This window comes from Otolemur garnettii, unplaced genomic scaffold (genome assembly GCF_000181295.1).
Source record: "Otolemur garnettii isolate 467f Iridium unplaced genomic scaffold, OtoGar3 scaffold00022, whole genome shotgun sequence".
Taxonomy (NCBI): Eukaryota; Metazoa; Chordata; class Mammalia; order Primates; family Galagidae; genus Otolemur; species Otolemur garnettii.
The window spans coordinates 19,822,149-19,847,744 of NW_003852417.1; the positions used below are offsets into that span (position 1 = coordinate 19,822,149).

General features: G+C 52.1%; 1 protein-coding gene and 1 non-coding gene across 2 annotated transcripts in view; both read left to right on the plus strand.

Annotated features, from left to right (window-relative positions):
• The first annotated feature begins 5,802 nt into the window (after positions 1-5,802).
• On the plus strand, positions 5,803-5,909 carry LOC111724383. The gene has a single exon (XR_002772684.1). It is a non-coding gene; the product is annotated as a U6 spliceosomal RNA (small nuclear RNA).
• A 7,975-nt stretch (positions 5,910-13,884) lies between these two features.
• Positions 13,885-25,596, plus strand: part of TOGARAM2 (TOG array regulator of axonemal microtubules 2) — a 44,942-nt gene continuing 33,230 nt past the window's right edge. The window contains exons 1-5 of the mRNA XM_003787564.2: positions 13,885-13,912; positions 17,198-17,311; positions 18,674-18,946; positions 21,463-21,659; positions 22,685-22,875. Coding sequence (XP_003787612.2) covers positions 13,885-13,912; positions 17,198-17,311; positions 18,674-18,946; positions 21,463-21,659; positions 22,685-22,875 — 803 coding nt within the window. The remainder of the gene's footprint in view (positions 13,913-17,197; positions 17,312-18,673; positions 18,947-21,462; positions 21,660-22,684; positions 22,876-25,596) is intronic.

A 25,596-nucleotide genomic window follows, 5' to 3' on the forward strand; every position in this document is an offset into this window, starting at 1 on the left:
GAGGGTCTGCCGTCTCCCTGCTGGGCACATGAGGGAATGGGAGTCTGAGAGCTTGTTTCTTGCCTAAGACACTTGCTGGATTGGAATCCGATCTGGCTTCCAAGCCCTGGTTCTTCAGGGCTGTATAAAACACACCTCCCTTATTACAGGAAATGGAAGGAGCATGTCGTGACCTGTTCAGGCCCCTCTCCGCCACTCAGTTCCCAAGGGCAGGCTGTGCTCTCTCCTGTGTCTCTAGCACCTGGAGCAGGGTGTGGCATGGGCCCCCTCAGGAACACTTAATGCTCCACCATCCAGCAGAGGCAGAGTGGAGAGCTGGGGAGACAGAGGGGCCTTGCTGGCCTTGGAGCTGGTCTGGCCTTTCCCCCAAGGGTATGATGGGGTGTGAGGGACATCCAGCAAGGGTGTGACTTTACGTCTGTATTCTAGAAGCTCTGACTCGGGCTGAGATGATGGATGGGTTTAGGGAAAGGCACATCCCCCATCTCTCTTACAGAGCTAAGGGAGGGCAAGATCTGCGCCGACGGCTCTGGGTTCCCACTGACAAATAGCTCTCACCCACAAGCTGGGTAACTGCCTGCCCTCAGTTTCCCCACCTGTAACCTCGGGCATCTTCGCACCTGTCTCTAAAGAGAGTCCACATGGCCACCCTTCTGGTTTGGAGGAAGTACCTCTTTCCTGAATCACTGCTGGAGGGAGTTCAGGAGTTCAGTTCACTTTATCAGCTGCGACTTCCCGCTTGGGGCCCGTGTCTGCCCCAGGGGGACTTTCTCAGCGCTTGTTGGCCAGCCCTCCTGGTCCCTCCTGGAGCTTGGTTAATGCCAGCTGCTCCTCCCAGGGCCTTTCCTCCTCGGCCACTTCAGGGCAGAGGAGAGAGTCCCAGAAGGAGTTTTCCCATGTATAAAATGGGTATTATGATAACGACAACTTGATAGGGCTGCTGTGAGCATTACACAGGCGCCTGTGACAGCATGCCCAGCAGTGCAGGCCCCGGAGGTGTGGGGAGCCTCCCACCAGCAGCCCACCCTGTGTGCTCCACACGCCTGCTGATTTCTCTGTGCAGAAGGCAAGGAGGAGCCGCCAGGAAAATTCTTAGTGTCTTTGGGCAAGTGGCTCTTGGCCAGGCTTTCCTTCCCCGGGGCTCCCAGACTGTGAGAGTTAGAAGGCAGGAGGGTGACGAGGGGCTTGATACCAGCCCAGGGTTTCTGTCCCAGGGCCTGGGCTCAGTGAGGAAGCCCACAGGGGCTGCTGGGACTCACATTTCAAAAAGTTGGAGTGGAGGACTCTGGTTGGGGAGGAGGCCACAGGCTTCCTGGTATGCAAGTATTTCCGAGGGTAATGGAGAGCCTACCACACACTAGACTGATCACACACAAGCCTGTCACATGCACGTATGTAATCCTCACAGCAACCCTATCAAGTCATTGTTATTATAATACGCATTTATACACAGGGAAACTGAGGTTAAGAAAGGCTAAATACTGGCCAGAGGGCACACAGCTGGAAGTAGCAGGCTCAGGACTGTCCTGTGGCCAAGGCCCAGATGCTTGCCCTATCTGCCCTTCTACCTCTAGAAGAGCTTGTGAGCAGAGGCAGGTGGGGCCCAGAGACTACATGAACAAAGCCAGGGGTTCAAATGCCAACGACATCCTTGTCTCAAGTCTGATATGCACTTCTATGCAGTGGGGCCCAGCTTGCTCTCTCTCCAGTGTCCATGGCCCCAGAGGACAGTCCAGCCACTTGGGAGTGCCCAAGCTTGAGTGAGCCACAGAGGAAACGAGGCCAAGGGGAAAAGTCTCCTGGCTCCGTCTCTCCCCTCTGTCTCTGAGGGAGCGGTGGCTCCTTCAGAGAGTGGTTGCTATGCAGCCTTGTTTATTCACAGAGCGCTTGGCATAGAGCAGGAGCGGCCAGCAGCCCAGGAGCAGGGCCCGAGGCCGCCCTGCACCTGCCCAGAGTAGAGGCTGCGGCCCAGGGCCATGTAGTGGGCCGGGGCTGGGCTGGGCTGGGCTGGGCTGGGGGTGGGGCTGCCCTGTCTTCGCCTCCTTGGACTCATGGGCAACATTGTCTCCGGAGAGAGCAAGGACCCTGGATTACTCCAGTGACAGGGATTTGGGCTCTGGACAAAGAGGTGAGAGGTGATATATCCACTGAGCTGTTTATGAAGGAGGAGGGAATAGGGGGGCGGTCAGGATCCTTGGAATTTTTGAAGGGAGGGTCAAGGACTTGATAGGCACAAGGGCATAATGAGAATAAAGGCTTCACACCTTTGCTTCACCTGACAGGGAAGCTGGGTGATTGGGAGGGTTTCCAACCCTCTCTGGGCCTTCACATCTCTGGGCACTGTGAGCCAAGGCAGGAGATCAGTGCTCTCTGTTCCACGGCCTGCTGCTGGGGGTGCTGAGGAGGATGGTGCAGGAGGGATGAGAGCATGAGGTGGGGTCAGAGCTGTGCTCTGGGGCACGGGGATACCCACTACAGTGGAATGGAAGGCCCCTTGGAAGGCCCCGCTCTGGGTTTGAGTTCCAACGCCACCTCTTACAGGCTGTGTGGACTTGTGAACTTTGTCTCTGAGCCTCAGTTCCTCATCTGTGGAGTGGAGACTGGATAGGGCCTCTCTGGGTGCCACTTGTGAGTTGGGGACAGCAGGCAGAGCAGGCGGCATTTAGCCCATGTGTAAAATGGAATTTAACCGTGGTGGGGATTATCATGTTCATTTCTGCATTTTGGTCTCCTGACACTGGGAAAGAAATTTTGCCAGCTCCCTCTCTAGGACAAGAACCCACATTAGCTGAGGACCTTGAAGGGCTGGTGCTGCCTTGGGAATGGGGGTGGGAGGGGGCCATGATGGAATCCTCCATCTACATCACTGAGCTGGGCCCCAGCGGCAGTGTGAGGGGCCTATAATTGGTTCCATCCTGAGCCCAGCAAGCCCCACACCCTGCAGGACAGGGCCCTGCAGTCCCCTGGTCACAGGCTGCCTGGCTCCCAGGACTGGCTCCATTTCAGCTGGTGGAGCCTGGGCTTAGTAGATGGGAAGAAATGGGAATGAGGTGGGGATGGGGGCTCCAGTGAGACCTGCCTCTGAAGGCAGCGTCCTCCCACTGCCCTCAGGACCATCTCAGACCCAGCGCATCAGCACGGGGACTTGGAGGTTTATGACTGCAGACAGAGGAGTGTATAAAATATACGAACAGCTTGAAATAAGCTGGTAGCCCCCCAGAACCCACCCCTGTGGCCCTGCTCTTATCATAGCTGCCTCCCTTCCCCTCAGTTAATCACTCTCCTGATTTTTCCTTGCTTTTCTGTGAAGCTTTCCATAGACGTACGCATTTCTGGAATACTCAGTTTAATTTCGTCTTCCCTGGAGCTTTAGGAATAGAACCATACTCTATGTTGTCTTTTGGGTCTGGCTTCTTTCATCAAACGTTCTGCTGTGCAGTTGGCCATGGGTGTGGGGTAGGGCAGTAGTTTGTTTTCATTGCTGTGGAATATTCCCTGGTATGAGCACATCACAACTTATTCCTCTATTTTCCTGTTGGACTTTTGGATTGTTTTCTGATTTTGACTGTTATCTATAGGGCTACTATGAGTATTCTTGTACTTCTTTCCTAGATCACATGTGCAAGATTTGCTTGAGGGTGGGTACCTAGGAGTGGAATTGCTGGGTATTGGGTCTGCAAATCTCTAGCTGTATTGGATAAAGCCAGACCACTTTCTCAAGGGGTCGTGCCCATTTACACCTCGCTTGCCAGCTAACATGAGCCTTCCTGTCTCTGCATTCTCACCTGCATGCAGTATTGCCGCTCATCTTAATTTTTGCTGCTCTTTGTAACATCTTCTTGTTTGCATTTCTCTGATTACCAGGAGTGCCCGTCCTCCCTTTCTTCCTCCCCCCTTTCCTCCCCCATGGGTTACCATCCATCCTCTGCTCTCTCAGCCCCTCATTGTACTCAGGCTTTTGATCTGGGATTTCTCTCTGTCCTCCCTCTCCTCCGTCCCTCTCCCCTGTTCTTCTTGGAGACCAATCACTCTTACATCTTATTTCTCTGTGGTCGCTCTTTGAGTTACAGACCCAGGCTCCAGAGCTATTGTCTGGAGGTCTGAGTTTTTCACTGTTTAAAAACCTGTGGTTCTTGGCTCTACTCACATCCCTTCCTGAGCCTTGGATTTCCCTTCAATAAAACAAGGACAGAAAAAAATGGCTCTCCACAGAAGCCCTTTACGTTTCCCAGGGAAAACCCAGCACATGCCCTGGAGAGGCACATGCAAGACTTGACTCTCATCCCAGGAGAGCTGATTTTCTGCTGGGCCACTGGGGAAAGGAGAGGGCTGGGGTCAGAAGTCTTCTGAGCTTCTTGGGGAGACTTTTGCCCGGAGCCCTTTCCTGGAATGTCACAGAGATTCAGGTGCTAGACCCATGGTCAAAAGAACTCTGCTGAACTCTGCAAAAGATACTTTATTTTTTCTGGGCCCTTCTGATGCTCCAGGTATCTGTAGAAGCTCACAGACTAGAGTTTGAAGATTTGTGATCTGGCTACCAGGCAGACCTTGCAGGAGGCATTCCAGGGGCAGTGGAGTGATCGAGGGCAAGAATAACTCATACCTCCAGCATGGAAATCTCAGGGTGGGCCAAAGGCTTCCAAGCCCCAGCCAGCGGCTGTGTGATTTCTGGCAGGATTCAATGCAGTGGCCTCTAGCTCCACCAAGAGACTTAGTCCTTGAGCACACACTGCGTAGCTCTGACCAGGCACTGCAGTTCCAAGGGGACCATATCGGGGAGGCCTTTCCTTGGAGAAGGAGCTTTCCTCCCAGCCCTGCTGGAGGCCTTGCCAGCTGGTGGCTAATGTGATGCCTGTTGGGGTGTGGCACCTGGACTGGCCTTGGGTGTGTGTTGTAGACAGAAAGTTGGTGTCTGCCCCCTCCCCACAAGTGCATGCGTTGCGGCCCTACCCCCCAGTTTGTTGGTACAGGAGATGGGCCTTTGGGAAGTAATTAGGTTTCCATGAGGTCACAAGGGTGAAGCCTTTATGATGGGATTAGTGCCCTAATAAGAAGAGACAGAGAGCTTGTGCCCTCTGTCACCTGAGGACACATTGAGAAGACAGCCATCTGCAATCCAGGAAAAGTCCTCACCAGGGAATGACTCAGCGGGCACCTTGATCTTAGACTCCCGAGCCCCCAGAACTGTCAGAGGGATGTTTCTGTTACTGATGCCGCCTGGTGGTCTGTGGTGCTGTGTTACAGCAGCCTCAGCGACTGAGGCAATGTGTTGGACAGCCTCTCTGGGCCTCAGACTAGCTGGCCTCCAGGGTCCCTTCCAGCTTGAAATTTAGTGATGGGAGAAGCTGCGGAAAATTTTGTTACATTACTAGCACAAGTTCTGATTAATTTCTATTTGCATCAACATGATACATAGAAGTGGGGGCAGGTTCAGAAGACTTTGAATTTCGTAAATTTGTATATAAGTTATGTGCCCTTTGTCACCAGGGCCACAGCTTGCTTGTACGGCTCCTTTTGTGAATACAAAAAGATGCCTCTTTCTTCAGACACTCCTGTTTATCTATTAGAGGAGACTATAATAAGTATACAGATCTGTAGTTTATTTTTTTTTTAGAGAAAAATTATTGAACTTCTTTAATATACATGGGAACCCACAGAAAAGAGGATCCCATATCTGTAGTTTCTGCAGTGGGAATGCTATCCCCCTAATTGTGATGCCCTTATGCAGCTCAACCTGGACAACCAAATGTGGCAGGTCCACTTGTCACTTGCCTTTGTTATTTTTCAAAAATAGCCAAAGTAGTGTTTGCTTTGGCAGCACATATACTAAAATTGGAATGATACAGAGAAGATTAGCGGGGCCCCTGTGCGAGGATAACACACAAATTCATGAAGTATTCCATTTTTCTGTTTTCCCCTGTTCCATTTTTCTGTTTTCCCCTGTATATGCAAATTGTACATTTATAAGTGAAAAAGCCAATGCATTAAATGATCATTAACGTTGGTGGCACCCATAGCTCAGTGCTTAGGGTGCCTGCCACATACACCCAGGATGGCGGGTTCAAACCCAGCCTGGGCCAGCTAAACAACAATGACAACTGCAACAACAACCACAACAAAATAGCTGGGCATTGTGGTGGGGACCTATGTCCCAGCTACTTGGGAGGCTAAGGCAAGAGGATTGTTTAAGCCCAAGAGTTAGAGGTTGCTGTGAGCTGTGACGCTACAGCACTCCACCGAGGGTAACAAAGTGATACTGTGTCTAAAAAAAAAAGTAAATGATCGTTAATGTTAAAAAAAAAAAAATAAGCAGGGGGGAGGGGGCAGGGAAAAACAATAACAACAACAAGAAAATAAGCAGCCTAAATAAAACTTTCTCTCACCAATAGGCTTTCTAGTATCCTTTCCACCAATGATTCTCCTATCAGAATTCCCTGGGAGTGTGTGTGTGGGGTGTTTCAGATGCTGTGGCCCTAGACTTACACACAGATCTCTCATTCCTCTCTCCATTCCACCTCCGGACTTCTCTCCTCAAACTCCCACACTGAGCAGCTATTGCAAATGTACGGTCCATCTTTCTCAGCTGTGTGGGGCATAAAGTGCTTGCTCCAACCTGTGCTAGGAGGTCCTAAGGTGAAGTGTTAACTGCCTCCTCTTGTTAGCAGGTTATTGTGTTAAGAAAGGATCTCCCAGAGCTTCCTACAAGGTGGGACTTGCTGTGTTCTAAGTGTCCTGTCCCAGCCTGCCCAAAATGCTTTCTGTTCATCCCAGAACACTTAGTAAATGAAGGACAATCTGAGTTTGGCCACCTGCCTCAGACAGACCTCTGTAGCTTCTTGACTTAAAAGACATTCCCCCCCACCCCCGCCCCCAAACATCTGAAACAGTCACTAAACAAACAAGAATATTATAATAGCTACTGTTATAGGGAGAACTTGCTAGGGGTTACATGTAGGCCAGTGAATGCTTTTTATATTTTTTAAATACTCTCAATAACCTTGTGAGATGGATATTATTTACATTTTGCAGTTAAACAAAGGCTCAGAGAAGTTTAATCGTGTGCCTGAGGTCGCATAGCTGGCATAGGATGGAATTTAACCCTGGTCTGTGCTGACTCCCAATACAAGCTCTGAAGTGCCATGTCCTACCACCTCTGTGAGTGGAAACCGTCAGCTCTGACGCCTCCGTTTAATATCTCTGTGGCTTTGATCCCATTACTTAACCTCTCTGAGCCTCAGTTGTCTTATCTACAAAATAAGGATGATAATAGCTGCTTTCTGGCTCTGTTTCTAAAGTTAAGTGGCACAATATTTGGGAGCATGTGCCTGGCATACAGCAATACAGAATAAGAAATGTTAATTCCTTCAGTTGGTTTCTTTTCAACAAGATTATCCGAAAGATGTGTTCTAAGTTTGCGGTCACACCATTCATTCATTCATGCTATAAGCACCCACAAGTTATTGCTATGAGCCTGGCACTGTGTGGGGCACTTTGCATTTCTTTATATTCCCATGGGGCGCTGGCTGCCCTGCACCTCATGCTGTCTGGAGGACAGAGAGGTTATAGGAGCACTATAGGAGCACTGGGTCTCATGATAGCAGGGGAAATGGCGTCTGCAGTGGGGGGGCTCCAGGGCTGGTAAGGGGCCCAGTTGGTATGGTGGGGCCTTCTCATCTGCAAATGGCCTTCCTCCTGGCCCATGCACCAGTCACAGCTGGAGCCAGGAGGATGAGTCAGGTGCGGGAACTTGGATACCCTGACAGGGGGTCTGGTGGGGCTGGGGGTCGCTCTTGGGATCTTCCTCTAGGCAGTGGCTAAGTCTTTATCTAGAAATGAGGATCACTGTGGGAACCAGCCCTGCCCTAGGCTAACAAAGATGGAAGCATCTGGAGAAGGAGGAGAATGGTCTGGTGTTTCTGGAGTTGGAACATGCCCTCTGAACCTGGGGCAGAACTTTACACGGTCCTGAGTCCACCCCTCATAAAATGATGGGGTGCCCTCCTGTCCTCCTACTTCACTGTCTCAGCAGTCTGTCCTCCTAATTCACTGCCAACATCAAGCCTGCCCATCGTGGTCTGACTCCTGGACCTCTCCCTCTGTGAGTTGCTTGGTTCTTCTCTGGTGCTGATGACTGGGCCCCCACCCTGGCCCAGCCTGTGCTCTTGTCCGCCTGCAACTGACACGAGGTCCCTTCACCTCCTGTGACCTCCTCCCAAGTCTTCAGCCTCTCCCTCTGGAGCTTTCTCCTCCTGTGAGTATGCTCATGTCCTACGCTTAAAAAAATAGAGGACAATAATGCCCCAGCTGCATCCACCCTTCACCCTTTCCGGCGACTGCCCAGGCCCTCTCCTGCCTTCCTCACCCACATCTCCAGAGTGCTCTGCACTCAGTCTCCACTTGACCTTCTTCCACCTGCTCCTCATCCTGCAGCTATTTTCTGTGACCTCCCTCCGCCCCAGGCCTCCAAGACATAGAAATTGCTCTCAGCAACCTCCTGGATGATTCCCTAATTGTCTCCTTCAATAGGGGTCTCCAGTCCTCACCCACCTTGGGTTGTTTGCAGAGCTGACACTCCAACCACTCTGCTCTTGGTTCTTCTGGCACTATCCCCCTGGCTTCCCTGATACCCTTGCTCTGTCTCCCGCAGGGCTTGCCCTCCTCCTCCTGTCTCTGCCCAGTGCTGCTGTTGCCTGGGCTGTGCTGTGGCTCTGGGCACTCTCTTGTGGCCAGGTCTTCCTATAGACAGCATTTGCCCTTGTGGTTTCAATTGCCATCTGATTACTGGAGATTTCCAAGCCTACAGTCTGGCCCAGACCTTCCTTGCTGGGGCCACAGACCAGCTGCTTGCTGGATGGCTCCACCTGGGTGTCCTAGAGGAGTCAAGACCAACGGTCCCCAGCCAGAATGTGGTGTCTCTCCAGCAGTGTTCACCATCTTGGCAGTGAATGGCACCCCATCCTCCACCCTCCATGCCTCAACCCTGGACTTGGCCTAGACTCCCTCTATCTAATTAGACTGCCCTTATCTAATTAATTTCCTCTTAATCCTGTTGATTTGCCTTCTAAACATTTCTCAGATCTGCCCCCTTCCCCAAGTTGATCCACCACTGCTCTATAACTCCTCTGTCCCCAGGACTATTTCCACCCACCTTTGTTCTCCACCTGCTGATGCCATGGGCTTTGTTGATTGTAGTTATATTAATGCCACTGTGTATTGATTTCTTGTTAGGGCCCATACACTGTATTAAGTGATTTTCATATTTCATTGGATGTAATACTGGAGGGAGATAGGTATTACCTCCTTTTGCAGGTAAAGAAACAGGCTCAGAGCAGTTTAGTAATGTGCCCGCAGTCACACAGCTTGCAGGTGCAAGATTTTCTTATTCACTTTTGTATCCTGGTTCCTACACCATGGTTGAATGAGCACGTGAATCTCAGACTTTCCACGACAGCCTGAACCCTGGAGGTCAGAGTCCTCTCAGTCATCTGAGCACCCCAGAGGTTTCCCAAGAGGCCTGTGAGATGAGCTGCCTCCCATACGGCAGCAGAGGTGGGTAGTGGGGTGAGGGGTGTGTGTGGGGAGTGGAGGGAAGGTGCTGTTTATCCTCAGGGGGACAGCATGGGATACAGGAAGGAGAATTATATCCAGTCTAAGCCCTGCCTATACCCTGTGGTGCATCTTGGTTGAGTTATTTTCTGTGTCCTGGCCAGAGGCTGGGTGATGTCTCTAAGTTTCAGTCCTGTGATTCTATCAAAGGCTCCCCTTCCCTAGGAAGTCCTTCCATAACCTCTCTGAAGGGGTCTGTGCAGAACTAAGGTCAGATAGTGGCATTCCTGTCCTTGAAATGTCTTTAGAGTTCCTTTGGCTACAGAGCAAGCCCGGACCCTCTGATGGAGCATTCAGAGTCTGCCCATGTGCCCCTCACCGACCTTCCCAGGCCCGGGCCCTCTGGCCAGGCTCCGAACTCACAGAGGCCTGCCCTGCATGCCTCTCCCACTCCCTGCCCACGTGGAGCCGCTTCCTCCCAGGTCCAGCAAGGATGGGGCTTTTTCTCTGGAGCATCTCCAGGTCCCCTAGGCAGACAGTACTGCTGGTCTCCCTGCACACCCACCCCACAGCACGACTTCCTCCATTCTGTGAGCGGGCACTCATTCTGCCTGACATCACTGTGAGTGTGTGGTCATTCTGCCTGGAGTTATAGTGAGCTGTCACTCATCTGTCTGGCGTTACAGTGAGCAGTCACTCATCTGTCTGGCATTACAGTGAGTGGTCAGTCATCTGTCTGGCGTGACAGTGAGCGGTCACCCATCTGCCTGGAGTTATAGTGAGCTGTCACTCATCTGTCTGGCGTTACAGTGAGTGGTCACTCATTCTACCTGGCTTTACAGTGACCACTGACTTAGAGGGACCCATGGTAAGAGCTGGAGGAGGTCAAAGGCACCACCTGGTCTGAGTCTGTCACTCTGTAGACACATTTGCCCGCTTCTCACAAGGGGGCGGGCGTCTGTCACCTGGGTAGGGTGGGGGGCTGGCCTTCATAACTTGGAAGATGCTGTGGGTGTATGTACATAGTACATGTGTGTGTGGGGGAGGGGTTGTTTCTCCCCAGGGAAGGAGGAGGAAGATTCAGACCTGACATCCCTGAGTAACCACCAATGGTGCTACATTATTTCTACACATTATTTTAATCCTATCAAAATGTCTGTTAGGGCCTTTTTTTCAGATGAAGAAACCAAATTGAAACTGAGAGGAATTGAATCACTTTCCCAATTGAATACAAGAGGGGCCAGGGCAGGATTCCAGCCCAGCTATGTCTGACCCCACGGCCAGTGTTCCAGCAGTTCAAATCTGGGCATTCAGCAGCATAGCAGCACAGAGATGGGAGGGGGCCTAGATCTGAGGCCTCTCTTCAGAGAGTGTATCTTTGGGGAACACATTTTTGGGTTCAAAGAGTAGGGTTTGCAAACCCTGTCACCTTTCCCCTCACCTTTCTCTTGGCGTGGGCACGAATGCTCCCTCTAGCTTTGTCTGAGGAGACATGAACTCTGGCCTGCTAGAGCCCAGGTCCCTCAGGGGTCCCCAAAGGAGGCCTGGGTCATGTCTTGATAGCAGGAGGAGCTGTGGGAAGGGCAGCCCCTGGGCTCATGGGGGCATTGTGGGCCATTTCTCGCCTGCCCTTTGGGCCATTCTCTGGGCAGGTCGATTCCCTGCCCAGCTCCCGTGGGAGCAGGAAGACACGGGGTGGGTCACTGGCTTCTGGGGGGGCAGTTGGGATTCTGTGCTGGGGGCTCACATTCTTCAGCTTTTGTTCCCTTTCCACTTGAAACATGAGTCCCTCCTGTCACCTTTCTTCATTCCTGTGGTGCTGGTCACTAGGGAACCGCTGTAGCCATAACCTTAATGGAAGGAGTGGGCAACGGTAACTTACCTTGGGCCACCCCACTCCCTGGGCTGGGAAACTGAGCCCAAGAGTGGGGGAAGCAGCCATGCTGAACAATTCTGGTTACCAGAATCTACTGACTTCCTGAGACCTCAGTCAGGGGCTGGCTGTTCTGATAAGGGAGCGTGACGCCCTGGTGTCACAGCAGAGCTTCAGTGAGTTGTGCCGTGGGGGGTGCTCCACAGTGTCCATGGTAAACCCCAAAGCTCTGCCCGTGTTTGTGCTGGAATTTCTGATTCTGACTTTTAATAGTTTGGACATGGGTCATTAAGTTCCCACAAGGCACCTGGGAGGTGCCCTGCTGGCTCTCACATAAGACATGGCAGGATGTCCAGAAAGACTTTGGCTGCCTCCTCTTGGGCGGGCACCTAGGCATTCCTACACTGTAGACCCTTAGGGCCTTAGAGCCATAGGTGTAGACCCTGAGAGGGACTCCAAGGGGCTCTGCTTGATGAGAGGGCTTGGGAAGCCACAGAGTAGCCCCAGGTGTCCTCCCTGTCCTGCCAGTGTCCTTCAGGACATGGGGGAACATGAGCCATCTCGGCCTGCTGACTTCTGACTTCTGAGGAGGATGCAGGTGGGACGATGGCTTTGTGTGGACGCCCACAGCAGCAGGAGTAACTGTTGAGAAGTATGCATCCTGGACACTCAGGTAGCCCACATCTTCTCTTTTGCCTCCTGGAGGGTCATCACATTGAGGAAACTGAGGCAGCAATAAGTACTTTACTGAAAAACAGGGCTGAGATCCTATTAGCCCAGTGGTTCTCAATTCTGTTTGGGCATCAGAATCACTTAAGAGTTAACATTAAAAACCAAAGAAACACACAAAGGAATCCCTGTGGTCTATTCCCTAGAAGACAGGAGAGGCCTGAGGACTTGGAATCTGTAATTTTAACTGGTTTCTGGCTATTCTGATCTGCAGCCAAGATTGAGAACAAGGGCTGTAGCTAAATATTGCCTTTCTACATATAATTTTCATAGAAAGTGTGTCTTCTGGTGAGCGATACAGGTAGCAGGTGGGGCCTTTCTGTCCCAAAGCCTTGACCTTCAGCTTGCTTGCTTTGATTCACCTGTGGAAGGTCTGTACTAGCCTAGAAGATTCCTGCTGGATTTTGCTGGAACAGAGCTTCCAGGCCAATCTCTTGAGCCTCTTCTCCAGGTCTTTGGGGTGAAGGCTGGGGTGTTGATACCTGTGGAATAGAGTCTTTGGGGTGAAGGCCTGGGGTTGATACCTGTGGAATAAAGTCTTCACCTTCTTGGTCGGGAGAAGTGCTGTGTCTCACAAATGCTGACGGCTGCTTTTCACTACCATGTGGCCAAATCCCAGACAACTTAGCCCAGTGGTCACTAAATGGAGTTTCCTTCTCCCCTGGTTGTGGGGAAAATTCCCCTCAGACACAGAACCCAAGTGTCTTGAGGCCCCCAGCAGTGAGCTCAGACCAGGCTGGGCAGGGTGGCTGGTCTAAGCTATAGCCTCCGTTTGGCCTGTGGGTTGCTAGGAGCTGCTGTGCCTTCTGGGGCCTGGGATGGTGGCAGTTCCTGACAAAGGAGTTGGCACAGTGTCTTGCCCTGTCCCCAGGTGATATTGGCAGGGAGCTACTCTCCAGAGTAGCTGTTGGGAGATGTGGGCATTCTGTCTCTGCCCATCTTCCTTACCTGTGAGGGAAAACAGTTCCCCAGCAAAGAATTTATGAAATTGTGTGAAGTCTGCAGTGAGACCCTGTGCCGTGGAAAGGAAATGAAGTTAGGGTGAGGGCCCAAGCTGAGTACTGACCTCAGAGGTGGGGCAGCCGGGGAGAAGCACTCAGGTCGATAAAACTGTTGAAGGAGCAGAGGTGGGGATTGTTCAAGAAGCTGAGCTTCTCAAGAGCTTGAGATGTCCATGTGGGTGAAAATTAGCCCATCCTGAAAGAAAACGGAGAGCTGGTGTCTGGGTGGTCTTGCCAAGTACCAGTGCAGAGAGGGGCACGTCTGCATCCTGAGTTTTCAGGCAGCTCAGACTGATGGCAACAATGTGTCAGGCTCCACCTTGAAAATCTCCACCTACCCCAGACCCCAAAGGTGCCCGTGTGCAAGTGACAAAGGAGGACAGGCTAACTGGTTTTGTTGACATTCCTTATAATCAGCTCTTCTCACAGGGTCGAGCAGCCTTGGCACCTAGGAACTTTGAAGCATCTGAGAGAGTCCAGATGTCCAAAAAGAAGTGTCCTTCGGTCCAATGGCAGATTTCCTCATGACAATAATGCTTTAGCTCCTGATGGGCTTTCTCTGGAGTTGTTTAGAAACTTCTGTTACTTAGTTTTACTGACTTATTTCTGCCCCTCCCCACTGCAGATTCTGGATGTCACAGATCAGAACCCTCTGGACCCCCAAGGACTATCTTCACAGCCCAGGAGTAGCCACTGCCTCTGGGAAACCAGCCAGGCACCTTGTCCACCCGGGGCATGGCCACCCATGATGATGTCCCCCCAGGTAAGGGAGGCCTGTTCCCAGTGTTTTCCATAAGGTGACCAGATTTTAACATTGGTAAAGCGGGACACCATTGACAGGGTGTGGGATGTGGGGGTGTTCTTAATTAAAAATTTGGTCTATATGGAGCAACAAAAATTTTCATAGAACACAAAAATAGTATTGTAATATATATATTTTTAATTTCAACATAAGGACAATTTGCAAATATAATACATTAAAAAAAATTATGTATAGGGCGGAGCCTGTGGCTGAAAGGAGTAGGGCTCAGTCCACCTGGGCGACCTTGCCCAGGAGGGGAGTAGGGAGTTTACATTAGCCTTTTCATTTCCAAATGAAGTTACATTAACCTCTTCATTCCCAAATGGAGTTACATTAACCTTTTCAGCAGCTGTATATTCCCTTCCCGTTGTCCCGCTGTTCCCTAACTTGTTGTTCATTCTTTCCAAAAATTGGGACTTTTTAAAAACGCCACAGGACACAGGAGAAATTGTTAAAAATCAGGACTGTCCTGCCAAAAGCGGGACGTCTGGTCACCTTCGTTTTCTGGGGTGAGGGATCTTCCTCAGATACTGTGGAGGACAGGCTGCACCTGGGAGACGTAGCCAGGCAGTTGGGTCCTCTCCACCTGCTGGCTGGCCCGGCCTGCCCAGCTTGCATCTGGGTGGCTCTACCTACACTCTCTGAGGCAGGCTGGTTCCTCCAGGTGCCAACACTATGGTATGGACAGACTGAGGTGTGGCTGGGACCTTGGAGAGCATGGATGGCCCATTTCCTTAGCTGACCAGGCAGAGGAGAGGGGATGGTGTGTAGCCACTTAGGGCCAGGAGATGGGGCTCTGGGCCTGCTGTGTGAGTCTCAGTTCCCTCTGGAATGTGAGTGGTTGGTTCTGCCCCAGGTGAACTGCAGGCTTGCAAGGCGCAGAGGTGTCTTACCCTAGAGGGGCTGGAGCAGGGGCCAGATGACCGTGTGGATGGCCAGAGCAGGGCTGTTCAGGCCCCGTGGGCTTTGTATGTTAATATGAAAACAACTGCATAATTTAGTGCTAAATCAGATCCCTGCCACAGTAGATTCTAGTGGAGAGGTGGGAGGTCCTGCAGCTTCTACAGATCTAGAAAGAGAAGGAAGGTGTTATAGACCCCTGGTACTATCCAGCCCCTCTGCTTTAGTGATATGGGAACTGAGACTCAGAGAGGTTTGCTTTTTCCTCAAGGTCACAAAGATAACAGAAAGGGGAACTCAGGCTCCCAGGGGCCCTCCAGCCTAGGGTGGGTGGGCTGGGTTTCCACTTGTGAGGGGGCTTCTCCAGGTGGCAGGTTAGGGCCCCACGGATGGTCCTGGGGTGTGCTCAGGAAGGGCTGAGGTGGGAGGGTGTGGGACGAATGACAGAATTTCATTCTTTTTATGGCCAAATCATATTCCACTGTGTTTATAGAGTTTAAGGTACAACACTACAAAGATGAGTAAGACAGGGTGCGGGCCCCAGAAAGCCTGGGGAGGACCAGGCAGAGGCCTGGCGAGGAAAGAGTGACATGGCGGGGTGTGCCTGGGGCTGGGGAAGCACAGGGAGGGAGGGCTTCCCCTCCATTCATACATAACAGTTGTACATATTTTGGGGGTATGTGATATTTTGATTCATGCATACAATGGGCAATGATCAAATCAGGGTAATTAGCACATCTATCGCCCTAAACATTTATCTTTTTTTATGTTGGGAACATTCTAATTTTTCTCTTCTAGCTATTTTGAACTATTTGATACATTATTTATTGTTAAGACTCCCTACTGCTCAGTGGGATGCTAGACCTTATTTCTGCTACCTAACTGTGTGTTTGTCCCCAGTAACCAACCTCTCTTCTTTCCCACCCCCCCTTCCCAAACTCTAGTAACCATCATTCTACTTTCTTCCTCCATGAGAGCCACTATTTCGGCTCCCACATGTGAGAACATGTGATATTTGTCTTATTTGCCTGGCTTATTTCACATTAGGCCTCCATGTTCATCCATGTTGCTGCAAAGGACAGGATTCTATTTTTTTAAATAGCTGAATTATATCCGACGTGCACGCATGCCACATGTTCTCTATCCATTCATCGACCGATAAATACATGTGTTGATCCCATATCCTGGCTCCTGTGAGTAGTGCTGCAGTGAATATGGGAGTGCAGATGTCTTTTTGATGTATCAATTTCCTCTCTTTGGGCTGTATACCCAGCAGTGACCTCAACAGCACAGAAACAATAGTAAAAATAGACAAATGGGATCACAAAGGGAACAATAACAGAGTGAAGAGGCAACCTACAGAATGGGAGAAATATTTGCCAATTATCCATCTGACAAGGGATTGATAAACAGAATATATAAGAAATGTAAACATCTCGAAACCCCAGATTTATCTGGTTTAAAATGGACACAAAGCTGGGAAGGCTTCTTAAAGGAGTGGGTGCCTTAGCTCAGCCTCCCCATCCTCTTTTCCTGACTCCTGCTCCTGGTTGTGGTCTCAGCCCAGGGTCCCTCCCTCTGGGAAGCCTTCCCTGTCCCCCTGTCCCTAGCTGGGGCTTCCAGGCCCCACCCTGTCGTTGCTTGTTAATCATTATCTTCCCCTCACTGGACTTCCAGTTCCACTGAACACTGAATCAGTCTTGCCCACTACTGTGTCATCAAGGGCTTCAAGGGCAGGGGCCTGTGCAGAGCAAACATTGACAACCGTCTGCTGGGGGAAAGGCAATGCCCTTGGGAAGTTAGGGCAGAAGAGTGAAGGTCAGTGTAGGATGTGCTGTGAGGAGATTGGGGCTCCAAGAGAGGGGTATGGCCAGGTAACCAGATGCTCTCCTCTGCATCTGGGGACATTGGTCAGAATGAAACCACAAGGCAAGGGGTTCTCTGCAGGGGGGGGCCCAGGGAGAGTGGCTACTGGACAGAGGCCAGTGCTGGGCACACTAGGGGAGAGTGTTGTTTGGGTGATGATCAAAGGGGCACACCAGGAGAGAGATTGCAGGCAGAGTGTGTGTGGGGGGCAGTAAAGCCAAGAGCCTGGATGAGTAGGGTAGGGGAATTGGTGGAGATCACCGATTCTTTGTCTGGCTGGCCAGGCTCTTCCATGGGGGTCTGGGCCACCATATGTTTTGGGCAGAGACTTGGGGACAGAGAGCTCTGGCGGGCGGTAGGGATGTTACAAGTTTGTTCCAGTTGTGGCTTGGGAGGACCTAAAGTGCCTTCACTTCAGAGTGTGCGAGAAAGTGTGGACAGGCTGCAGACTGGCTGTGCTCTCCTGTGCTCTGTCCCCAGCCAGGGTTCTGGCTCCAGTGGCTGTGTACTGCGGTAGCGTCCCTCGGACCAGGGCTGGGGCCCGCGCGCTCCCGCCTGGAAGCATTGATTCCAGTCTGCCGGCTCATGGAGAAGGTGAGCTGGGAAGACCTGGTGACCAGACCACACCAAACGGCCTTTAGTGTCCTGAGTGGCCTCTCTGGGGACTTTGGGCAGAGGATGGGGAGGCTCCACCTGGCAGCTGCCTAGTCAGGGCCACTGGCCAGAGGCAGGCCTTGGGCCTCATCTTGGAGGGAGGACACGAGGGTGTTAGATGCAAGCCTGTGGCCTCTAGTTTGGGGGCAGGCTGTTCCAACTCTGTACCTCTCCCGGAGGGAGGGAGATCCACAGGAATAGGGCTCGGGGCTCTCAGCATGCATCTGGCTCCCTTAGGCACCCCGGGGGAGCTCACAAGGCCCAGGAAGGCAGGGGCTGCCCCTGTAGACCCCTCCTCGGGGCCTGGGGTTGTCCTCAGTGTCCAGGGCAGCAGCAGGACACTGGTGGGCTTCTCTGGTGGACAGCTGCTGCTTTGCTGGCCTCTGCGACTTGCCGCTCTGGGGGCCAGCTGCACACCGTCTTCTCTGCAGAGCCCCACCTGTGGTTTTGGATGGAGAATCTGACTGCTCTGGTCACCTTCTCTCAGTCCAGCTCCCTGACTGGCCTGTGGCTGGCCCAGCGTTCAGCTGTCCTTGGGTCTGGTGTCAGATGCAGCCTGGTGTCTGGGGCCTGGACACCAGGGTCTCCAGAAGAGCAGGGGTGTGGTGGAGCTTCTGGGAGCCGGTCTGTCTGGTAGCTTCCCCTCTTCCCTTCCTTTCTGCTCCAGGCTCCCAGGTCAAATGCACCACTTCCCAAAGTTCTCGTGGTCCTCCTCCTCTAAGCATGCACAGCATTTTGTTTCTGTCCACCTATGGCACAGCTCATGCCCTATCTCATGCTGAACCCAGTTATGGACAGGGAGTGAACGTCCCTTAGTGAAAGACTGTGCCTCACTCATCTCTGTAGGCCACTGTTGGACAGTGCTTGCCACTTGGGAGATGCTTGCCAGGTGACATTGGATGTGTCTGCTGGGAGTGGAGATGATTGGCTTGGAGTTGCATGGTCTTCCCTTGTGATCTGTGTTTGGTGTATAGCAGTGCTCAGTGATACTGACGCTTCTGTTGGCTCCCGGAGACTGGCCAGTGGTCCAAGGGCAGATGGCCTTCTCCATGTGCTCATGGCCTCTCATTTGTGCATACCAACTCCCCTTTATGTCCCTGAGTCCTCGTGACAGTGACATGGGCCTTGTTAGTTCACTGCTGAATGAATGACTTGCTACCGGGAGTGACTGAAACGTGACAGCTGGAATTCACTGGGCCAGCAGCTGTCTGTCCCCAGAGAGCAGCAACAAGGGCTTTGTTGGTGCCTGGTGCTACCCCAGCCCCCTGAGTGCCAAGCTACTCACACCTCTGTCTCCTTCAGCCGCCCTCCAGCCCATACCGAGTGTCCTGCTGAGCAATGAGAAGCCGTCACAGCTGCTGAGTGGACACGGGAACCCGGGTAGCCAAAAACTGGATGCTCCTTTGAAAGGCTGGCAGGCCAGGAATGGTCACTACAGGAACCTTGGGGCACTGTCTTTGGGGTCCCACTCCCTGGCAGAGTCGGAGGCCAGCAGCGTGGCCCGGGACACCACCCAGATCAAGGACAAACTCAAGAAAAGGAGGCTGTCAGAGGGCTTGGCAGCATCTTCCCCAGGTGAGCCCCGTCCTCTGCCCCCTCCCCACAACCTGAGGTCGGGGTCAAGGGTGCAGCACTGTGAAGATTGCCACAGTGTCCAGGTGGCATGCCGGCCTCTCAGGCCTGGGCCGTGGGCACCTGCCAGGCACACTCTCTCTGTGGCCTCAGCTTCCTGTCTACAGGAGCACCACCTCCCTCCCTCCTGGGCCTCTGCCCTTGTCCCTCTAGTTGGCTGCACAGGATTCTTAAACAAGCATTCTTCCCCCATTCCCATCAGCTAAAATCCAAGGTGGTTTCCAGGGGCACTTAGAACAGGGTCTCAAACATTCCCACATGCACAAGGCCCTCTGTTTCTAGCCTCACCCCTGTCTGTGTCACTTTCTCCCCTTGTCTCTGCTCGCCAGGCACAGGGAATGAGTTCTAGTGCTTGGGGCTCTGGGCTCTGACCTGCCTGAGACTTTAGAGTGCCCCTGCTCTCCTCTGTTTCCCACCCCAATACCTTCCCTCAACTCTGACTCAACAGCCCTCCTCAAGAGGCCTCCTTGGCCCCCACCCCCATCTGAACTTGCCCTTGGCCTCATAGCACGCTCTCCATTAGTGCCCTATTGTTTTTCCTTTAGTTCTTTCCACAGGTTGCATTTGTATTTTTATCTGTGCGACTATTTGTTTAAAACTTGAATCTTGCATGTAACTTTCACTTCTAAGAGTGCAGGAACTGAGTCCCCAGTGTGAGGCACAGTTGCCAGAAATGCTTGTTAAGGGGGTGGAACAGCGCACAGCTGTAATCCTAGCAGTTTGGGAGGCTGAGGCAGGAGGACTGCTTAAGGCCAAGAGTTTAAGATCAGCCAGGGCAACATATAGAGATGCCTATCTCTAAAAAAAATAAAAATTAAAAAATTAGCCAGGCATGATGGTGTGCACCTAGCTACTGGGGAGGCTGAGGCAGGAGGATCGTGTGAGCCCAAGAGTTTGAGCCTTCAGTGAGCTGTGACTATACCACTGTACTCCAGCTTGGGCAACAGAGTGGGATCTTGTCTTAAAGCAAACAAACGAAAACAAAACCCAAGCCAAAAAAAGGAAATGTTCATTGAATAGATGAGCAAAGGGTTGAACAACAGAGGGTACTTTATATTTCTCTCTTATCCGGGTGGTGGGAGATCCAGTTTAACAGACCAGGTTCAAATGTCAGCCCCAATACATTTGAACCCCCATGGCTCTGGGGACTTGGGCAAACAGGTGACCCTTTAAGCCTCAATTTCTTCCTCTGTATAACGGGGATACCAATACATCTGTGTTACTGTGAGGGTTTAATGAAGAATTGCAGAGAATTCTCAGTACCTGGCATGAACTTAATAAATTGAGTCTTTCTTTCCTTTCCTCCTGGGTACATCACATAACTGGGGCTTAGCTGAACAAACTCTTTGGGTGACAAGAGAAACAAGAAGGCCTGATGTCTTGGGGGAAATGCTCTTGGGACCTGGGGGTGCTGCGGTCAAGCCTGCAGCTGTCATTAGCTGTCCCCCTCCCCTGAGCAGCTGCTCCCAGCTGAGGTTCTCCCTGGGCCATGATGAGGGGTCTCCAGCTCCCTGGGAGCCCAGATGGATGGAGGAGCACCCTGCTTAGGACTCGGCCTGGTAGGACATGACTCAGACAGCTGGTGGAGTCTGGAGTGTCCCGTGCTTGCTTAGACTTTCCAGGTGGTGCAACTTCTGAGGTTGCCAGGCCAACGACTTCCTGCCTTAGAAGTCTGAAGTCTTTCTCTAGACCTTTCATTTCTTTTTACAAAGTTCCATTGGAGGAAAAACAGAATGGGAGATGTTCTTTCTAACATATGGATGGGAAGTGACTGATGACCTACCAGGTCCTTGGCAAGTGTGCAGGGCTGGGTGTCTCTAGCCCCCTGGATGGGCTGGAGCTAGCCTTGTCACCCTGTCACCCTGTCCTGAGGCAATGTTGGCTCCTCTGTGCCACCGTGCAGGGGGCCCCAGGTGGCTGCCAGGTCAGACAGGGTGCTGACAGGTCTGCTGGGGACATAAAGTGTCTAGAGAGGAGTTGGAGTATGCTGGTCCATCTCTTAGCCCGTATCAGAACAGTTGCACCCCCACATCATTAGCTAAAAAGGAAAGGGGAACACAGTGGTGGTGTTGGGCCTTTGGAAACACCCCATTTTATAGATGTGCCCATGAGGCTTCAAATTGCCGTTGGCTTGCTGGGGTCACTTAGCTTCCACTCAGGACCAGGCCTGATGTCCTCACTCCTGGTCTGGAATTGTTTCCGTTCCTATCCATACTGCCTCTGAATTCTAAACAGGTGGCTTTGATCAGCACTTTTGAATGGAAAAGAACACTCAGTACTGCCCACTTGCTCAGTCTGCTGGAGGTATGGGGATGGGGGCAGATCTGTCCTCTGTCTCTGTTACTCCAGCTCTCCCCGGGACTCGAGGCCCTGCTGCTGGCGTCTGAGTCCTGCCCCTCAGACCCCTCAGAAGACATTATTCTGGGACTAATCAAGTCCCCATACCCACCCCTGTGTAGCCTCTCTGGATCCTGGGGGAGGCCCCAAAGGAGCTGCTTTGAGAAGTACCATCCCCCGTGCTACCTGCCAGAGGCTGCTGAGGGTGCCAAGGCCAATGCCTCCCATCCAGAGCATCCCCACCACCCCAGAGGCCAGTGGAGGCAAGGAGAAGGGCCTGGACCAGGGACCCCAGGAGTTGAGACCTGGCACCCAGGAGGTAAGGCAATCCCACTGCTCTGAGTCCTGCCTACAGCTCCTCACTCCTTGTGCTCCTGCCTGTCTATCCTGTCCCAACCCCTGTTACTGCCCTGAGCAGCTCTGGAGGTATCTCCAAGTCCTTTGTCAGGGTGGGGCCTTCATTCCACCTTCTCCCACAGCGCCCAAACCAGCAGCTGGCCTGGGAGTTCTGGGTGGCTGCCCAGGGCCTCCAGGACCTCTTGTCCTGAATGCAAGGCCCCCTGGGCATTCCCTGGCCCCAGTGCCCCAGAACTCCTCCTGCTTTCTGACCTATTTCTCTGCATTTTAAGAAGGGAGCATTGCAGGCTCAGCACCCATAGCTCAGTGGTTACGGCGCCAGCCACCTGCACTGAGGCTGGCGGGTTTGAACCTGGCCTGAGCCAGCTAAACAACAATGACAACTGCAGCAAAAAATAGATGGGCATTGTAGCGGGCACCTGTGGTCCCAGCTACTTGGGAGGCTGAGGCAAGAGAATCGCTTAAGCCAAGGAGTTTGAGGTTGCTGTGAGCTGTGACACCACAGTATTCTACCAAGGCTGACATGGTGGGACTCTGTCAAAAAAAAAAAAAGAAGGGAGCGTTGCAGAGGTGCAAGGCTGCTGGGTCTTGGTTTCTGCTCTCTCCCACACTGGCTGTGTGACCCTGAGGGAGTCAAACTCCTCTCTGGGCCCTCATTCGCACATCTATAAAAATAAAGGTTTGTATCAAATGTTTTTGGAGGTTCCTTCCAGCTCTAATATCTGATGATTTTTCTGAAATGAGAACAAGAAAATATATAATAATAGGAAAAGGGCTTGCCTGTCTCCTTACCCGAAGGGGCAAGGACATGACCAGCATTCTAAGGATCCAGGTTGTGTGGCTAGAAAGAGAAACCAGGGGACATTTTCCTGCACTCTGCCCCGGTGGCCCCTGCTAGAAGGACTGTCCCTGGGAGAGGTGCCTGGGAGTGCAGCGTTCGGCGTGGATGTTCCCAGGGGTTGGAGCTCTGCCCACTTCTGCTAACAGGTGCAGATCTGCCCGCAATTCCTGCACTGCAATGATGACAAGATGCGGAAGTCGCTGGGGGGCCTGGTGGTCCCACCCATCCCAAAGGTGGGCGTGCAGGTGGCGGCCTCCTCCCGCGCTGCTGGCACCCTTCCTAGTCCCTGGCCTCCAGGTCAGGACATGGCCACAGGCCTGAAGGCCTCTCGTACACGGTAAGAGCCCTAAGCTAAGACTTCCTTGCCAGCTTCTCTCCCCCTAGCCCTCCAGACCCTCTGGGGCTCTGCATGGCTGAACCCGTATACCAGGGCAGAGTGCTGGGGCTTGGGGCGGGAAGGGCAGGTCCTCCACCTGTGAGCCACAGCCCTGCAGGCCGCAGTACAGTGGTGGGCTTCTCTGCCCCTGGCTAGAGCAGGTGGGGTGCGCGTGTAACGTCTCTAGCTGATGTCTGAGCAGACGTGGTTGCGGGGTGATGAATAAAACACACATTATTTTAAAGCATGACTGAATTCATGGTAGCTCTTTGTTATTAAGTATGTTCTTGATTGGTGGAGAATAAAAATATAGCCATTATTGTATGGGTGTGGGGTGTAGTCTGCAAACTTTTAGACTTCAAAAGGCGTTTTCTTACTTCCCCAAGAAGTGGGGCGGAGGGAGCACTGTGTTACCGTAAATGAGGCTCTTGCTTTGTATGGGGGACATCCCCGCCTTCAGGCTGGTGTGCAGATGGAGCAGGTGTGTTTGAGAGTGTGTGTCTGAGTGCATGCGTGTGTACGCATGCTTATGTGAGTGCAGCATGTGTGAGAGCGTGTGTGTGTGTGCTCACACCCATGGGCCTGGCTTACCCTGCTCGGTCACAGTCGAGGTTCTGTGGTGATGCCCCCTCCCCCTGTGTCTTTGGGGCCTGGTGGACTGGACTCCTCATCTCTCTCACGCTTCCTCACTCTCTTGGCTCCCTGCTGCCCTCCATCTCCCACACTTACATGCACATCTTCCTCCCGCCCTGCTGGGCTGTGGGGACCCTTCCATGGACCTGCTCCCAGATTTGATTCTCTGCTCCACGTTCACCATCAGCCTCCTCAGAGATCGCCTGCCCTGGAGCTGTCTGCTTCCTTGAGTGTGACGCTTCTTCTCCTTCCTGGAGCAGACACCTGTCTCTGCTTCCCCTGGGCAGCACTTTGGTCGGTTAGGGACTCTCTGGCCCAGGCTGGTCACCTTTCCTTCCGTCTCATTACACTTGATGTTATGCGCCGTCGTTTGAGCCTTGATGGCCTTTAACTGTCCTCCTTCCTGCCTTCCCGACTTCGTACCTGCTTCTTGACTTTCGAGGTGGCCTCCTGTGCGCCTCAGCCCTCTGCTCCATCTCCTTATTTTCTCGGGGGGCTCTTATCCCTGCCCACGGCGTCCAAGATTGAGTGGGTGTTTCTGCCCTAGCCCTGATGTCACCCAGATGCCAGGCTCCATGTTGCCACCTCCTGTCAGACACCTCTGGTTTCTCCAGGCTGATGCCATCTAGACTCAGAGGGTGGGAGATGGAGGACGTGTCACCTCTGCGGCAGTATGGAGTGTCTCTCATGTGTCCCCAAGCTGCCCCCTCGCAGGCCTCCTGTTTCCCTCGAGGAGCACGTGTTCTTCAGGGTCTTCTGGCCTCGGTGTCACCTCTGACTTGCTCCTATCAGATCACCCCATCCTCGCAAGTCTTTCTTATCAACAACAAGAATATACAAACAGCTCCACCCTTTCTCGCCCCTGTCTTTTCCTCTCGGTTTGCACTTGCTGGCTCCGTCCCTGAATAACGTCTAGCCTGCCTCCCTGTGGCCCTTCACCACCTGTCCCATCTTTCTTTTTCATGCTTCCCCAGCCCTCTCCCAGCCCACGCCTCTTCCTCACATCGCCCCTACTGACTTCCCTGTGCCGGCTACAAAGGCCAAGGCTCCTTGGCCTGATGGTCAGGGTCCATCTCCCGCCCCTGCTCCACAGCCGCCTCCCCATACCCTGGGTCTCTCTGCAAGGCCTCCTCATCCCCCAGCCCCTGGAGGGGAGCCTCACGTGGCAGAAGGCACCCCCCGACCCCTCCAGGCCCCACCAGTTTTATCTCTGCCTTTCTCTTCTCACTCTAACAGGCAGCAGGGAGGGGGAGTGGCCTTCTCTGCACTGTCCAGGGAGTGCCTGATACTTCTCGGCCAGTATTTTGTTTATTTAAGTTTAAATAAACAAAGTTTGGTTACTTAAATTTATTTTATTTTTATTTTATTTCTTTTTTTATTAAGTCATATACACATAGATCAAGAATACATTTATGCATATGTGGGGTACAATGTGTTGGTTTTTTAATGCAAGTTGGAGTGCTTGCCTCAAACTAATTAATATGGCTTTCGCCTCACTTACTTGATTATTGTATTAAGGCATTTATGTTTTATACTTGATAGATTTGACTTGTGCCCTTGCAATATGCTCCATAGGTGTGGTCCCACTGTTTACCCTCCCTCTATCAAACCTTCCCCCTCCCCTGCATTCCCACTCCATTTCTCTCCTTCCTCGGTTATAGTTGTGATCTATCTTTCATAAGAAAGTGTGAGTAAATATAAATTGGTTTCATAGAAGTACTGAGTGCATTGGATACTTTTTCCCCCATTCTTGAGATACTTTACTTAGGAGAATATATTCCAGCTCCATCCATGTGAACATAAAAGAGGTAAAGTCCCCATCTTTTTAAAGGCTGCATAGTATTCCATGGTACCACAATTTATTAATCCATTCATGGGTTGATGGGCACTTGGGCTTCTTCCACGACTTGGCTGTTACAAATTGAGCTGCAATGAATAATCTGGTGCAAATATCTTCTTTGAAAAGTGACTTTGGTCTTTTGGATATACTCCTAGTGGAGGAATTGCAGAATCCAATGGCAGGTCTATTTTTAAGATCCCTGAGTGTTC